A 15,924-nucleotide genomic window follows, 5' to 3' on the forward strand; every position below is an offset into this window, starting at 1 on the left:
GGGAGGTGGAGGCACAGGTACAAAGGCTGCTGTTGATGATGGCAGTGTCGGGGCCCGAGTCCTCTGGGTACGTGTGCTACGTGGATGTCCTCCATTTGAACTTCCAGAGAAACCCAAACCCGCGTGTCACTGTCACGCTCTGCCCTGATTTTAAAGAGGAATGTGAATGAAGCGGGAGCACGGTGGCGAGCCCTTCTTGTTCTCAACCTGAGCATTTTTCTGGCAGCTTCCTGTCCATTTGAGCCTACCCTCATTTCTGGATCCTCACACTTGCCTTCCACATCCTCACCCCAAGCAGTTGCCTCAGGCTTCTCCCCCTCCATTCAGCTTTGTGACTGTGGGCAGAGGCTGCCCATGCTTAAAGGAGACTCCCATCTCCCAGGTGCCAGGTGCCCACGGCTCCTCTGCCACTCCTCCATACACTTCCTACTTCACACTTCCGAGCTTCAAAGTACTGCACAGATATTAACCAAGCTTCTCTCAAACTTCCTTTCAATTCTTCCCCATAAACTTCCTAGGTTGTTGCCTCGTGATGATCTGTTTGGCCTGGTCTTGTCCCTGAACTGTTCTTTCCTTGCTTACTGAACCTGAGAATTTTAGGTGTCTCTGGGACGGATGCTGTGTTTTCTTTTGATTTATCTTTAAGATTTTATAAACACGACGCACACTTATAATCTATCCATAACAAATACATACCGAAAGGAAGAACTAACTGGTACGGCAATAACAGCAAAAACAGATTCCTCTCTCTCCAACGGAGAGAAAGCAGCTTGGCTATTTGAGATGACTAGACTAAAGAAATTCAAAATGGTCACAAAAAACCAGCACTGACTCTTCCAACAATTTGCTCCATCACTAAGTCATTAAAAATCAAATGTTGGAGGCTGACTTCAATTGGGAAATCAATTTCTTCAGCCCTATCCAGCCAGTAATTCGAAAGGGTGGCTTTGCACCTCATCCTGTCATTATGTTTAATTTTGATATATACTTACGGTTTCCTCCAAAAGCGTTTGCTTTTCAGAGTCTACTTTTGGGTCACATACTGGAGTTTGATTTGTAATCGTTTTACTGCAAGCACAGATCCCCTTTGTTAGAGCCAACTCAAGCTGAGCCACTTAAAAATGAATTGCCACTTGTATTCTCCACAGCTATCTGTGCATAGGCATTTCATTATAAATCAGCTACTGTAGCAGTAATGTAGGTGTTACAGCCTGGTTTAACGGGTTACAAGTCGTCATAGACTGAATTTCTGTGAAATACTTACAGTCCCCAGCCTGGTCTGCCACCTGCTGAGCGAACTGCACTGGCTCTCATCGGATGACCTTTTGGAGTGGGGAGAGGAAAAAGAAATAAATCCCATTCAGTTCATCTGAAGATAATTTTTTTAGAAGAAATTCTAAAGTTACGGTCACTCACCAGGTGTGGGTATTTTTTGCTCTTGGGGGCCCAGAAGACATGGTACTGCCGGTTGTCTTGCTACAGGGACCGGAAAGCCCTTGTGAATAAATGCAAACAGTTGGAAAATAAGCTCTAATAAATACTGTATTTCAAAAGCATACGTTGAAATAAAACTTAACAGACCGCTGACTGACAGAGAGGAAGATTTAGAAAGTTTGGTGGCAGTCACCTGAGCAGCAGGTGTCACAGTCACAAGTGGTCGTGCAGGCGGTGACGGCGGCTGTCGCTGCTGCTGCTGAGTCTCCTTATGGAGCCCTGTTGTGTAGCCGGTTCCACTGTGGAAGTTGTTCACAGCCTAGAGGCAGAAGAACATTGACAAAAAGATCAAAGTGTCAGATTATGATGACAATAGATGAAGAAAAGCCTCCACAGGGTAAAATGACTTGTATAATCCTGTACATGCTATCAAGCCTAGAGTAAAGCAGCACACAGAGATAGGAACACATCACAGGAAACACTGCTATTAAGGACTGGTAGCTCAGAGTATCTGTAGTTAAAGGACTTCGGTGTTAACAGCGAATCTGAGAGGCAGGCAAGCATGTTTAGACAAAAGTTTGACCTGAGTTTGCCTGATTATCTCTAAAGAGTTGTCAGCTTCTGTAACAACAGACAATGCATTTGAAAAGTACATGCAGCCTTATTCAGTTTATCCTTCTTTAAGATGTCAACAATTTCTTCCCTTTCAGCTTTTTACAAACAGACTTTCCTTACAAACAGTTGATGAGAAAGTCACCACGTTACCTGGCGCAGGAAGTTGTTGGCAACTAAAGCGTCAGGAGAAACACCTGTCTGATGACACGCCGGGCAAGTATGTTCCTCCGATTCCAGTAAAGCTGTTCTAATACCTGTGTGTAATTAGAAGCGTCAAAATAGGTTTCAGCCAAAGTAGGGAAATCTTTGGGGTTCTCATCAATGATAAGAACACACAGACGATTAATGGGTGGATACGGTCTTGAATGGAGAGCATGAAGCTATAAATGGTCAGTAGTGTAAAAAATGCCCAGTACGCAGCAAATCGCTATAGAGTTTTGACATTCCCCCGCTGTAACAGCTGAAGACATAGAGCGGGCTGTGTCCTGATGTTTGGACTAGTCTTTTTTCCACTACCGAGTACAGCAAGAAGCCACCAACATCAAGGCTAATGAACAAAGCACATCTCAAAAAGCCGTGAGTCGGTTCGAGTTTTGAAGGTTTAACCAACTCCTGTGGCAAAGAATGTAGATTAAATGCCCGACTGCCTGTTTGTGGCGGACCAGAGTCAGTCACCAGAGCTGGCTCTATAGTTGTGTATGAGAGAAAGAGCTGTGGACAAACTACGTGCATTCCACATCTAATACTGTAATCACCTGCACAATTATGCACTCTTCTCGTACTCGACCTTCCGCATGTGAAGAAGATTTGACTAGATACACAGAAAGGGAAAAAAGCTCTGTGGCGCCTTTTTTTTTTTTTTTTTTTTTTTTCCCCCCCATTACGGAGAAGAGGCCTTTCCTACTCCGGGCGTACTGAAGTATGAAACAGACCGCGTAGCACAGGTGATCTCCTATTCCTGCTTTCAGAAGATCCGATGTGGTGTTTTGGATTAAAAAACACGGGAGGGGAGTTTACTCCTTACACGACATTACTCACTTACATTCGTCACAGTAACTTGCTCCACAGCAGGGAATAAGCGCTGCATCCGTCGCTGGATCTTTACAAATGGGACATAACAACTCGTTTGGAACGGGCCTGTCTGCGGAGGAGGAGGAGGGCTCCTCTGGTACAAAGGGTGGCTTTTCCTTTCTCTCTCTAGCATAAGCTTCCCTGGAGGGCAGGTGGGGAAGGAAAAAGAAAAAAGTGAAAGATGGGAAAGGAAAAATTTTCCAAGCTTTGGATTTTATCAAAGGAAGATAATAGATGGAAGTCTTCTCACGCCACATTGGCTTTCTACAACGTAGGCATTTACACTAAATGACTTCTCTAGAGCCACACTATCAGAAAAAGAAGGAGGGGGGAACATTTTTCCTTCTGCAGAACTCTCCCATCTGTCGGATCAACTACGAAATTAGCTCAGACTAGAAAAATAATTGCTTGACAGCTAGAGAGCAGGGGAAAGGAATCCCACCTCTCCTTTGCCAGAGGGTAAATGTAAATTGCTGGGTCAGGGTAAAGTTCGTCCCCAGGTAATTTCATTTTGTAAATGAAAGAAGTCTGTGCTACAGCTTCTACAAGAGGAGACCCATGACAGAAAAAGGGAAGTGCTACCGAGTGCACTTTCCAACAGCCACTCTTGTCAGCACACAGCAGTAATTTCTTAGTTTATAGCAACAGGAACACTTCAGCCCGTTTCACACATGAGATTTGCTAAAAGTCAGAGGAGGAGGAAATCTCAGTCCAAGGGCTATTTGTTAAATTTTGCAAGAAGCCTTTGAAACGTAAACCAGAAGCAAAACGAGCATTCAGAGAGAATGATGCCAGCTGGAAACTCTACTGAAATGCCTTGCAGAAATACAGGTTCTTAGCATACCCCAAGGTCAGCCAGCTTCCCGGGGCATGAACAGCAGGACTACTCTATTTCAATATGGGAAAGTATTGCAGATTTTAAGGTTAAGATACGACGGTGGTGCTTCCTCCCTCGTAATTAGAGGCTGGCCACCTCGGCTGCATTGCCACTCAGACATTTACGCATGGTTGCTCTCATTCGCATTTTGGTCGGCCCGATTAATTCCATACTTACGCATTAATAGTTGGTATCACGTATTTCCCAGCCTTTGTCAGCATGGCACCTTTTGTGTTGGGATCCTTCACCTCCACCAGGAAACTCCTTGGAATTCCGGTGCTCCTTTTAATTCTGCGAACAGGCTCCGCATTTTTGTCCTGTTGAGAACAGAAATGCAGACATCTCTCCTCTTCAGACGCACACTTAAAATGACGTTTCAGAGATAATTTTAAGCAGCGAAAGCCTTTAATCCCCTCCTTTTACCTAACATAATGGCTGCTCGACTCATACTCCTGCTTTCCCCAACGAGCATAGCCAGGACGTACCACAGGTTTGAGCAGAGTTTTGAACCCAGTCGTCATTCTTTGGCTTAACTTCAGGACCCTTCAGGGTGAAATAGCCCTTTGCTCACCGTCCGCTCAGAGCAGAGACACAAACCTGTTCCCCCTCCAAAGCCCTTGGGCAACGTGTGAGAGCTTAATTCAGGGCTCCGAATCAGCCCCCATGGAAACTTACATTCACTTCTATATAGGAAGGCTGAATTCATCCCTCCTGCATGTACATTCAGGGACTGATGTTAAACGGCATGAATATTCAGCCAGAGGCTTCTGTAGTTAAAACTGACAGATACTCAATAGACGGGGTCAACAGAAACCTCTTGTTTTTAGAGGAAATACCAACAACTTTGAACTGTCATTAGAAAGAGTTAGAACCAGGAAAATTTCCAGTACTATTGAAATAGATACAAATATGTATGAAAGTTCACTGAGAAAGATCTATGGACATCTTTAATGTCTGTGACCTAGAGAAAAAAAAGTTTCACATTTAGAATTCCAGGTTTCCCTTGAATTTGGAAGGGCTTTGCAACATTGCCATGTAACATTTCGCCCCGAGAGAAACAATTCTTATTGGGAGTGTTCATGTCTTTGTCACATAAATGCCAAGGTAAAAAACCCTAAAAGCTCGGTAACACCAGAGGCCTGCCCCAGTCTTACCCTATTTACCGGGCAGTTCTTGGCATAGTGGCCAGGTTTTCCACAGCAAAAGCAACTGCATGATGGTGGAGGCAGATCCAAGGGTTCCCTCAAGTAACTAGAAGGTTTGGGGAAAAAAAGGAAAAGGTATGCATGTGTCTCTCTTCTTAAAAGAAACATCTCCATACTTTTTCCATAACCTTTGAAGACCACATTTGATACTTACTTGGATGGATCGTATTCATGGCAGGACTGTATCATCATCGCCTTTATCTTATCCTCTTCGGAAGCATTGGCTTCAGCCAGGTTGGCAGTCTGTTTAACAGGTAATGGTTATTTGACACACACATTAGGCTACAAATAGGCTCTCTTTGTACCTTACATAAAGACTTGTGAAGCCAAGCCAAGTTTTGTCCAAGCGGACTGAAGCTATGTGTAGAAAAAAGCACACCAGCCAGCATTTTGAAGCTGGTCTTTAAGTCCCAGACTAGTCAAAGAAGCTAGCCACGGTACATTTAACCGAGAAAGATGTGTGCAAGTAGCAGTATTTACATTCTGCAGCGTCAAAAGGACACACAACTTCAGAGTCGTGGCAGTTGGTTTTGCTTGCTGAAATTCAGCTTCAGACCCAGAAGCATTAAAAGGAATCAAGCTTTCTATAATCCCTCAGCAAGACAAAAGATTCTTTTCAGCAGACATCTGACCATCATGTGCTGTAGGCAGTCCAAACCGCACGGTTCCGCCCCCTCCCCCGCCGCCACTCGCTTCTTCATAGGAAGTGACTGAACTACAATTTTTTTCCAGTTGGCACTGTCCTTTTAACACGCAAATTGTAATATAAACCTTACGCAGAACTAGATCTTCGAACTATGGAAGCCAGATGGTTTTTTTTTACACAGTACTTCTTCAAATGTTTCTATTCCACACTAGTCCAGATACAAGCAGGGTCAAAGGGGGTGACTGTACATTATATGGAACTTCAAGCACCTATCCTACAGACCAACTGCTCATGTTTTCCTTTTTACATGCATTCACTCACAAAAGCAACCAACTAGTTTCCACATGTTATTAAATAGCTGTTCCATATACGCAGGAACATAATCCAGATCGCCATCTATGAAATCATTTCCAGTAACATTTGCAGAGAACTTTTATAGACACTTGACTGATTTGTCTGAACCCAAATGGTTTACAAAACACACCCAAACCCCACAACACATTCCTAGGAACAGGCCGACATTCAACTATGGCATTCAATACATAGTCATAGCAAAGCAGAAAAGTTCTTACTACACATTGCCTCCTGTGCCAGCCTGCACTAAAGAGGTCAGGGTAACAGTTCGGAGCTGCTTTGTTACCTATCTCCGTATTTCTGAAATCTTTGAATTTCTCAAAAGCTTGGACAGATTTCCACATTTCAGAGTAAATTTCACATGCCTTTACAGAACCAAGGGACAGCCCAGAGGGAGGCCAATGTCTTTTGGTGGCTGCTTCCCAAACTAATTCTGCACACACCCCCACCCCCACCCTGCCGCAAAATGTTAATTAACACAATTAAATTTCTGCAGTGAGCGAGGGAAGACGTTCCCAGTGGGAAGAGATTTCTTTCTCGTGGAAATGAGCTCTGGCCTTCATTTTCAGAGGAAAGAACTAGCTCCTCTGCGTTAGGCCCTGCCGTCTCTAGTCTTTGTAACTTTAAAGACTATGTTTTTAATCACTTCTGTGGCTAGCACTACGCCTCTTCACCAAGTGCAATCACTAGCGTTTCCCCAGACAACGTTACACGTTGCTGAGCACAAAATACCAGCAGTTCCATTACAAAACATGCTTTCAGGCAGTCACGTCTGCTGATGTGCCTCGCATAAACACTGGCACAGTCCTATCAACAATTAGGTGCACTTGCACAGTTTGCACAGTCTGCATGTAAACAAACTAGGTTGCGTCGTCCTCTGTCTGTATGCCACAATTCAGGCAGTCCCGCACCATTCAAAGAATGGACCTGTAACTGTAATGACTAGAAATTCAAAAACAGCCATGCAATTGTCCATGTTCCAGAAACACGTCTGTTCTGGCTGTTGCAAAGGCCCTAGAAATGTCCATAACTTACAGCCAATTAAATCCTGCTGTAAAAATTGTGTTAGTTTCCAATGAACAATGAGCGGGTCGTATGAAAAATGGTAAACAGCTTCTGAAGTGCTGCTTCTTTGTGTCTTGCAGATGGGTAACACTGCAGCATTACACTGAGGCCAGTAAGGTGCTCCCCTTCCCTCTTCCCAAGCTGGGAACTACTCTCTCCAGGATAGTATCAAAGTAACATTTTAAAGTTAGGAGAAACACTCTGAATTATTAACAATTAATGTTTTGCTCATATTACAGCAGTTATCCAGCTAGAGAGCACAGCGTAAGGTTTACAAACACTATTTCACAAGCAAGTACATCTAAGCATACCTTAATAAGCTGGGCCAGAGAAAGAGGTGCAGAAGGGTCGCCAACCTATTCAGAAAAATTAAACACATATTCAAGTTCTACAATCAAAACAGAGCAATAGTTCACCCCTACTGCTGTATGAAAGCCTGCGCTATATCCTCTGAGCGTCACCGGAAGAGCCATCTCCAAGCCAGTGGAATTTATACTTGTTCAAAACAAAGTCCAAACCTTAAACAGCTTAAGTATGCCTACGTTGTTAATGAGAAGAAACTAAAGCAACCAACCCCTCCTGAGATCAACCTATTGCTCAGAATACCTCAGAGGGGGACCCTTGTCAAATGCTCACAACTGCTTAAAAGACGGAGGGTCAAGGAAGCTGTCCATTTGCAGCTCAAAAGGATCTAAAAAAATTATTTCCGTTTATTTGAGAAGGAAGTGTCACTACAGGAAACATTGTCAGTGCAGTTTATAAATTAATCAGTTAATAGCTCATCATTTACTAAATGCACACAGGTGTGATACATGAACGCAGTATAGTTTTTGCGCTGTCTTTCGTTTACTTTAATTAGACCCCAGTTTCACGAATTTCTAGATTAAGTTATCCGAAGAGCTTTCAAAGTGATCAGATCCAGTGACCTAGAGCTCGTGTAATGCCTCACGCCATTCTAGTGAAGAACAAGCAGTTATACTTACAGATGAAAACCAAACACCACCGCAAAGTAATGTTTGTACTATGAGGGCTATTTTGAAATGCATCGTGGCACGTAGCATTCCCCCCAAGGGCCAAATGGAGATCTAGGCCATTACGAGTCAAGTATCTCCTCGAGTTACTTATTCATGTCTTAGCAGCAGAACGACAGTGTTTTCTGACCGGAAGAAAAATGCTGCCCCTTTTCCAAATGTAAATTCAGAGTGGTGGTGTACCAAGTTCAGTGGTGCAAACCTTGAACCTACAAGCTCTACAAATGAGCCTACATTATCGGTACAACACACAGTCATACAAGAAATAGTCTAGCCTATTCAGTACGAAATGCAATGCCTTACTAGGCACAAATACCATTATTCACATTAGAACCGCGCAAATGTTGGCATTGCTCAGTTTTCACTATGCTGAATCAAATACATTGGATTTACGGCATACACTGTGTTTCACTGGAAAATATGTTTTATATATATATTATAAATATTATATATAAAACATATATATTTTATATATTTTTATATATATAAAAAGAGTTAGTACAAGGCTACATTTCTTAGACTTAGGTGCAGCATGTAGAAAAAAAGTTTCAGCTTGTGTTTTTACATACCTCTTTTGATGTTCTACTCGCTGGCTCAGTTCGACTTCTAGAAGAAGAAAGAAAGATGATCAGAACTTAAAATAAAGCACTTGAAACCAACATAAAGCAGTGAAAACAGTTTATAAAACCTGAACATCAAAACATTGTGTTCTGGTAGTCTTATGAATGTGGAAATTTATTTCTATACATAAAGTGCGCTCTCCTGGTACATTCAGTGCAACTGAAATAAAGACCAAAATCCCATTCCTTCTTTGTCCCCAATGACTCTAAGATACAGAATACAGCAGTGCAAGAAGAAGTCCTCACATACTTTCTTTCTGCCCTCTAAGTACCAAAACTGTGAAGACTGTGCTACATTTTTCTGTTCTTGAATAGTCAGCCATCCAAACACGAAGGCACCTTCAGGCAATCTGTATAGCCCCACTATCACAAATAGGTACCAGACAGAGCACTTTGGTTTCTACACTCCTCTGACAAAACAAGAACAGTTGTCTGTAGAAAAGTGTTTCTTGGTGGAAGCCCAAGCACCGTGTTCAGGTACCTACCATACTTAGCCTAAAGTGACTACAAATAGCAGTAGAAACATCACCTGAAAGCAGTTCCTAGGATTTTCTGTGATCGAGGAGGCCTGTGTTAAAAAAATAAGAAAAAAAGTCTTGATTACCAGAACTTGCTTTAAGATCATCTTGAACATGCTACAATATTTTAATAAACGCTTATGACACACAAGCCCTTGCCGAGATCCCACATACTCATTGGTCTGTACCTGCACGCTACTCATGAATCAAACATGCAACCGCCGATCTAGTTAACAAACAATTCATACATCATCCAAAGCGTCCCACGAGCAGAGGCAACCCAAAGGCTGCTGTGCAGGTCCTGCACAAATAGAAAGGCTCATACTTCCTGCCACTGCTACACCACCACCAGGCTCGCAAGTACAGCCACGTACCTCCTGAAGATGAGGAAGCGCGAGGAAAAGCTTTGGATTCCCACACCACGGTTTCTTCCATCCACTTGCCTTGAGGAAGATACTACAAGGTGACTAACGCATTCCTGAAGGCCTCTCCACCATGACAGCATGCATTCACCATTCCCAAACACTAACGACTCTACCAGTTGTTTCCACAATGGTTCCAGCTGAAGGAATAGAAAGCTGACCTGCCCGATCCATTTGCAACTTTAGCAGAGCAGCGGCATTCATCCCTTATCCCCACGTGCAGGTATTTCTTGGATCTTTGATGCTAGTGGCACCTAGCCTCTCATTTTAGGGCAGCATGCCAACACCAGGAGAGGGTGCCATCCAACCAGAAATGGAGGCTATATTGACAAGACAGCACTAAGCATCCCGATCTAAATTAACCCCCCAAACAAGGCCATGCTTAGCAGCACAGTGCTGTGGCATCTAGAAACTCTTGGTAGTGCTGGGAAGCACTAATATGCCCAAAGCTTACAGGAGAGCCACATACATGCAGGGGGGTTTGCTTGCAGATGCCTCATGGGTACTAGGATGCTGCTGTACTGTTTGTTTGAGACACGCTGTAACTCGCCGGTACACTCTATTTATTGAGAACTAACATTAGAAAGACACGGCAAAACCACAAGTCAATAATATCTACTCATGGTGGAGGAGAGGTCTGTCTTGAAGAAGGCTGGAAAACATGACCATTCAAACCATGCTGATGCAGCTGATACAGAACTGGACTGTACGAATACATCGATGACAGCGACAATGCTGTAGTCAGGCTTACATTTGAGTATCTGCAATTGTAATCAGATTCTCTGTCCTCCATAAATCTGAGGAATACAGCAGTAATACCTGGAGCACAGAGAGCAGCTTAGGCTGAAATCAAACTTAGAAAGGTAACTACCAACATTTGGGAAAGTGCTCAACTGCTTTCTGAGCTTCAGGTTTGGAAAAGATCAACTGTTCCTTCACCGTCCTGGCACAAAAGGCAATACGCTTTAGGACGTTGCTCTTTTTCTCTTGCCCGACACAGGCATTGTCTTTAGGAAACTAATAGGAAGCACTTAAGAATGAAACTTCTTGTTTGCACGGTTTGCCAGCTGGCCACTCTCAGTCTTTCCTCTGGAGACAGCATGCAGCCCCGCCACCCCCACCCCTCTGGGGTGTAAGAATACCCTGCCCCCCCGCCCCCAAACAAAGGAAGCAGTCAAACACGGAGACTCGGACTGCTGGCAGATGGGAACAAATCACCAGTTCACACTGCAATGTGTCTCTCCGTTTACTCTAAAAGCAATACAAGCAAAAGCATACAATAAGGGATCTCTCTGCTTAGAGGAAACAGGATGGAGAACTTGACTCTCAGAAAAACCAACCCCAAGAACAAACTCAATTCAAACGTCTGAACAGCCACCACTGTTGGAGCTTGAATGCCACGTCCCAGCGGGCTGAAAAATCTAAGTCTGCTTTGGGACAGATACCTTCAAATCTGCCCTGTCACAACACAATTTAACAGCAGCTTTAACAAGAAAGATACAACCGGAATGCCTCCGTAAACCAACAGCCACAAAGAAGGTGAACACACTGAAACCCCTCCCACAGGACACAACGCGGTATGGCTACTTACCCAAGGTCTGTCTTGCCGGTAGCTTTAACTCCTCTAACAGGGACTCTCCTAACAGTTACCGATGAGTTCCTTGGAATCAGGGCATTGTCATCTGTGTATTCTGGAAACAGCATCAATACAGAGAAAGCATCAGTCAGTTCGTAAGAGTGATATTAATATGTCATGACGTAGCACTTCAGGGAATCCCTTTACAGATAGAAAAGCAACATTTTACACACAGCGTCATGCTTTTATCATCTCCACACACTCACGGCACCTTTCCAGAAATCTTCAGGTCTGATAGTCAAACACAAGCAGCAAAATCTTTTCCATTTGTTTTGAATCGTTTCAATGCCAACAGCAAAATGGTCTCTAAAGTCACTAAAGCAGAGTCTGCTACAACATGAGGCTCTTTCCTGATCTAACTTCCATTGCTTTTGCTCCTGTTAGCTTACAAAACCCTAGAACATGTCTCTATAATAGCGAGCACGGAAGAGGACACCCCCACCCCGCCTCCCACCTTTTAAAACACATCCCAACCATCCATTTTGCCTTCCCACCATCTTCAAAAAGAGTCCATCTCTTTTTTTTTTTTTCCCCAGGATGTGCAAAATCCTGTTTACTTTTAGCTTCTATTAGCATTGCTTCTATTACGAGATTTCCGTGATCACGCGGCCCGGAAAAATCTGAACAAGTTGGCCATCTTCACTCAGGGTTCACTGAAGGGTCTTTCCAAGATCATGCCAACATTTAGCCAGGACTCCTGCACCAAGTTATAAAACCCACGACCATATCTCCACAGGGAAGATCTCCAAGAACCCCCTTTAGGCAGGACATCCAGGCCTAGTTCTTTCCTTCATCTTCTGAAGGTGACTTTAAGCACGTAGATGCTGTTCAATAAAAACGGAAATTCACCGTTATGTATAAAACCCCAAAATCTGGCATACATGTGTCTGACACTGAATTGTATTCCTTAGCTTTGCTCTGACAACCGCTGGGGGATTTTTGCATTTTCACAGGGAAAACACCCTTACAGAAGTTCCAGTAAGCATCTGTGTCACAACCTGTACGTCTGCCTCTACCTGCATGTCTGTCTCTACCGCTGTATATGACACGCGATCCCGTAACACCCCCAAGACCCCTAACACCGTGCTGTTAAGTCTGCTCACAGATACTCTCCTGAACATACTTTACCTATCTGTAGGTAAACAGCGTGTTTAGGTCCAACCACTTGAAAGGCTGGGGCCAAAGTTACAGTTACCGCAGCAGGCATGTCATTCTGTTTCAGTTTTAATACATCAAAGAGGAAGAGGAAAAAATCCTATGAGTACACATTGCAAAGACAAGACTGTTGTGGGAATGTCACAGAACCACAGGAAAAAAGAAAAAAAACCCAACCGATAAAATTTGAATGTTTAAGGAATGGACCAAGTCTTTTTATTTCTGACAAGTCATATTCCAAAGTCTTTAATCACATGCAAGCTTTGCCAGACGGTAGGTTACCAAACTGAAACAGCACGCTAAGTAATACAAAACCATTACCGTCTCTGAGAATCAAGCACCATTTCTGAGATTCAAAAGAACTTAGGGCTTCTCGAAGAACATTTTGAGGTATATTCACCATAACTGATCTGCCATAAAACTTCACTACTGCCCTGACACCGTCTAACACGCAGTACCACGACAAAAATGCACCGTTTGAAAGAAATGAAGAAATGATGCTCAATAGCATCTGAATGAAAATGTCTTTGGTGCAGCAAAGAAGCTGTATTGGCAAGAAATGCCAAGTATACTTTAGACAGAACGCTCGTCTACAAGATGGCTTTCCAGGGTCTGCATAGATTCTCACTCACAGATACACTCTTGACCCCAAACGTTGCTACTGAGCAGTTTCTGCAGCAGCCAAGCACCACTTTTCCAATGCGGTGGAGTAAAAGTAGCTGAAGACAAATTTCAGTCACCAAACCCACTTTTTTCCCCTTTAAATTAGCCACCCACTCCTTTTCTATCACGTTCAGCCTTCTCTGCCGGCTTTCAAAGAAATCTGGCAGGTTTGTGATGACAAGGCATTGTCCCACATTCCCTTCTCGTTTTACCTAGAAGGGTTCCCAGAAACCAAACCCCTTCCACGCGCGGTGTCGCACACGGACCCCGTACGCTGCTGTGCCTGGCTGCGCACACAGCCCTGACGCCAGCTGCCAGCGCACAACCACGGAAGAGCAGCTCTGAGGCCCCAGCACAAGTCACCGCTGCCGGCCGCGGCCCAACCGCCTCACTGGCCGCCTGCGCCGCCGCCAGCCGGCCGGTCCCCGGTCCCCGCGCCCGCCGCCCCCACGCACCTTCCATGGTCTGGGCGTTGGTGACCTGCAGGTCGCAGCGGGTCGCCTTCAGCCTCTCGCGGCCCATGATCTGGCGCCTGAGGTCGCGCAGGGAGATGTGGGGGCCGTGAAAGGTGACCACATCAGAGCTCAGCCTGGAGGAGAACTTGTAGTGGACACACGACATGGCCGGGGCCAGGCGGTGCCCGCTCCGCGATGGCACCTCACGCAGCAGCTGGCCTCGCGGCCCCCACAGCAGGTCAGGGCCCACCGAGGGGCTGGGGCCAGCAGCGCGGGCTGAGCCCGCCGGCTCCTCCTCGCAGCCCCGGTGGGAGGACGATGGCGACAGGCCCTGGCTCGGCCTCCGCTCCCTCCTCGCACCAGCGCTGCCAGGCCAAGCTGCTCGCTATGGCAACCCGGGCGGCTCCGCATTGTGACAGAGGGGCTCAGGGGGCCACTCAGCGCCCCTGGGGGAGGGGCCTTCATCAGCCCCGCCCGGGCCGCCGGTGTCCCTGCTGTCCCCCAGCCTGTCACCGCCCCGTGCCCTGTCCACCCCCCAGGGCTGCGGTGTCCCTCCTGTCACCCCCTGGGGCCTTCACCACCCAGCGTCACCTGTCAGCCCCTGCGCCTCTGGTGGCTCTCCCAACGGCCCTGGGCACATCACCGCCCCGTGCCCTGTCACCCCCCAGGCTGTCACGGCCTGCTGTCCCCTCCTGTCACCCCCAGGCTTTCCCCAGCCGCTGACCCTTCCCGTCACCCCCAGGCTGTCCCCAACAGTTGTCCCCTCCTGTCACCCCCTAGGCTGTCCCTGCCTGCTTTCCCCTCCTGTCTCCCCCACGCTGTACCTGCCTGCTGTCCCCTCCTGTCACCCCCAGGCTGTCCCCAGCCACTGACCCTTCCCATCACCCCCAGGCTGTCCCCAACAGTTTGTCCCCTCCTGTCACCCACCAGGCTGTCCCCACCAGCTGTCTCTCCTGTCACCCCACAGGCCTGTTACTACCAGCTGTCCCCTCCTGTCACCCCCAGACTGTCCCCACCTGCTGTCCCCTCCTGTCCCAAGGCAGCCTGGGGAAAATGCTGGGGCTCTGCCGGGTGGCACTTGGCTGCCCGCACCGCAGGGACAGCGCGGGGAGGGGACATCTCAGGGTGTCGCAGTGTTGTCCTTGTTGTACTCCTCCATGGTATTAATGATGGTTCCTTTTGTAACTGGCTTTTATTCACTGTCTGACGGGGCTTCCTCTGGTAGAACCAGTGCCAAGAGGAAAAAAGGGCGCAGTCCAGTCGTAACGGGCGAGGTGCACACTGTCATCTTTTGTAATGCTTCATAAAATAGCTTTTATTTAAATTCTGTATCTGCAGTATTTTTTCCAAAAATGTTCAGTTAAGGGAAGACGAGAGAAAGGGTGAGTCCACTAGCATGAGCGGGGAGAGCCATGTGACCTTGACCTCGAGCGGGGATAACCACGTGACCTTGACCTAGAATGACAGCCCCGACTCTTCTCTCTGCCTCTTCTTGGATACGGTGGTGATCGTGGGTAGGAGTGAGAGGGGTCACGGCTAGATGATCGAGAGCAGCAGCGAGGGTGGGAAGGACCTGATCTTGACTTGCAGTAGGTATGCGCACTTCTAGAGCGAGAGGAAGTGGCACAGGGAGACCTGGACCTTAAAAAACAAAACGCAACACAAAGGAAATGAATGAAGTTAATTCAAAACAATCACTCACACCATTTTCTTTTTTCTCCCAAATTTGTTTGGGTTGGGGTTTTTTTCCTCTCCATACGCTTATGTCAAAGCTTCTTTCAGCTGCTGATATACCGCTGCTGCAAACCGAAGAGCACGGCGGCATGTAAAGGTTTCTGCTTACGAGCCAGAACAGCTGCTGCTGTGGTAGTGTAAAAACACGCAGGAAGGGTAAGTCTGTTCCCACTCACTTCTATCGCATGGACTACCCTAGCTATGGATGGATTTCAGGGGTGTCTGCTGGTCTCTGCTGGTACATGGACATGCAGATGTCTCACTATCCCAGCATCCACCTGCAGCGCAAATCACTCTTGTGCTTTGTAAGATGCAAAAAAAGTGAGTCTTAATGGCTACGGCGCAGTATCAACTGCCAGGAAAGCAGGGTTTAGCCTGGAGGCAGTAAAGCTCCATTTGAAAATGCCAGCTTAGTCTATTTAA

General features: G+C 46.1%; 1 protein-coding gene across 1 annotated transcript; it reads right to left on the reverse strand.

The window, feature by feature from the left end:
• Positions 1-8,846: 8,846 nt before the first annotated feature.
• On the reverse strand, positions 8,847-14,004 carry LOC121089671 (E3 ubiquitin-protein ligase RBBP6-like). Its single transcript, XM_040597079.1, has 3 exons — positions 13,768-14,004; positions 11,450-11,549; positions 8,847-8,904 (listed from the first exon to the last, which is right to left on the reverse strand). Exons 1-3 carry the CDS (start codon positions 13,931-13,933, stop codon positions 8,847-8,849), a joined length of 324 nt encoding a protein of 107 aa, XP_040453013.1. The 5' UTR covers positions 13,934-14,004.
• Positions 14,005-15,924: the final 1,920 nt, after the last annotated feature.

The sequence above is a fragment of the Falco naumanni genome, chromosome 5 (assembly GCF_017639655.2).
Source record: "Falco naumanni isolate bFalNau1 chromosome 5, bFalNau1.pat, whole genome shotgun sequence".
In the NCBI taxonomy this organism is placed as follows: Eukaryota; Metazoa; Chordata; class Aves; order Falconiformes; family Falconidae; genus Falco; species Falco naumanni.

Bases quoted from the DNA above. Each gene is read 5' to 3' on its own strand.
- LOC121089671 (XM_040597079.1), bottom strand. From the start codon at position 13,933: ATGTCGTGTGTCCACTACAAGTTCTCCTCCAGGCTGAGCTCTGATGTG. The intron at 11,550-13,767 runs GTGCGTGGGGGC...TGCTGTTTCCAG, and splicing joins CAACGCCCAGACCATGGAAG to AATACACAGATGACAATGCC. The intron at 8,905-11,449 runs GTAAGTAGCCAT...TTCTTCTTCTAG, and splicing joins ACCGGCAAGACAGACCTTGG to AAGTCGAACTGAGCCAGCGA.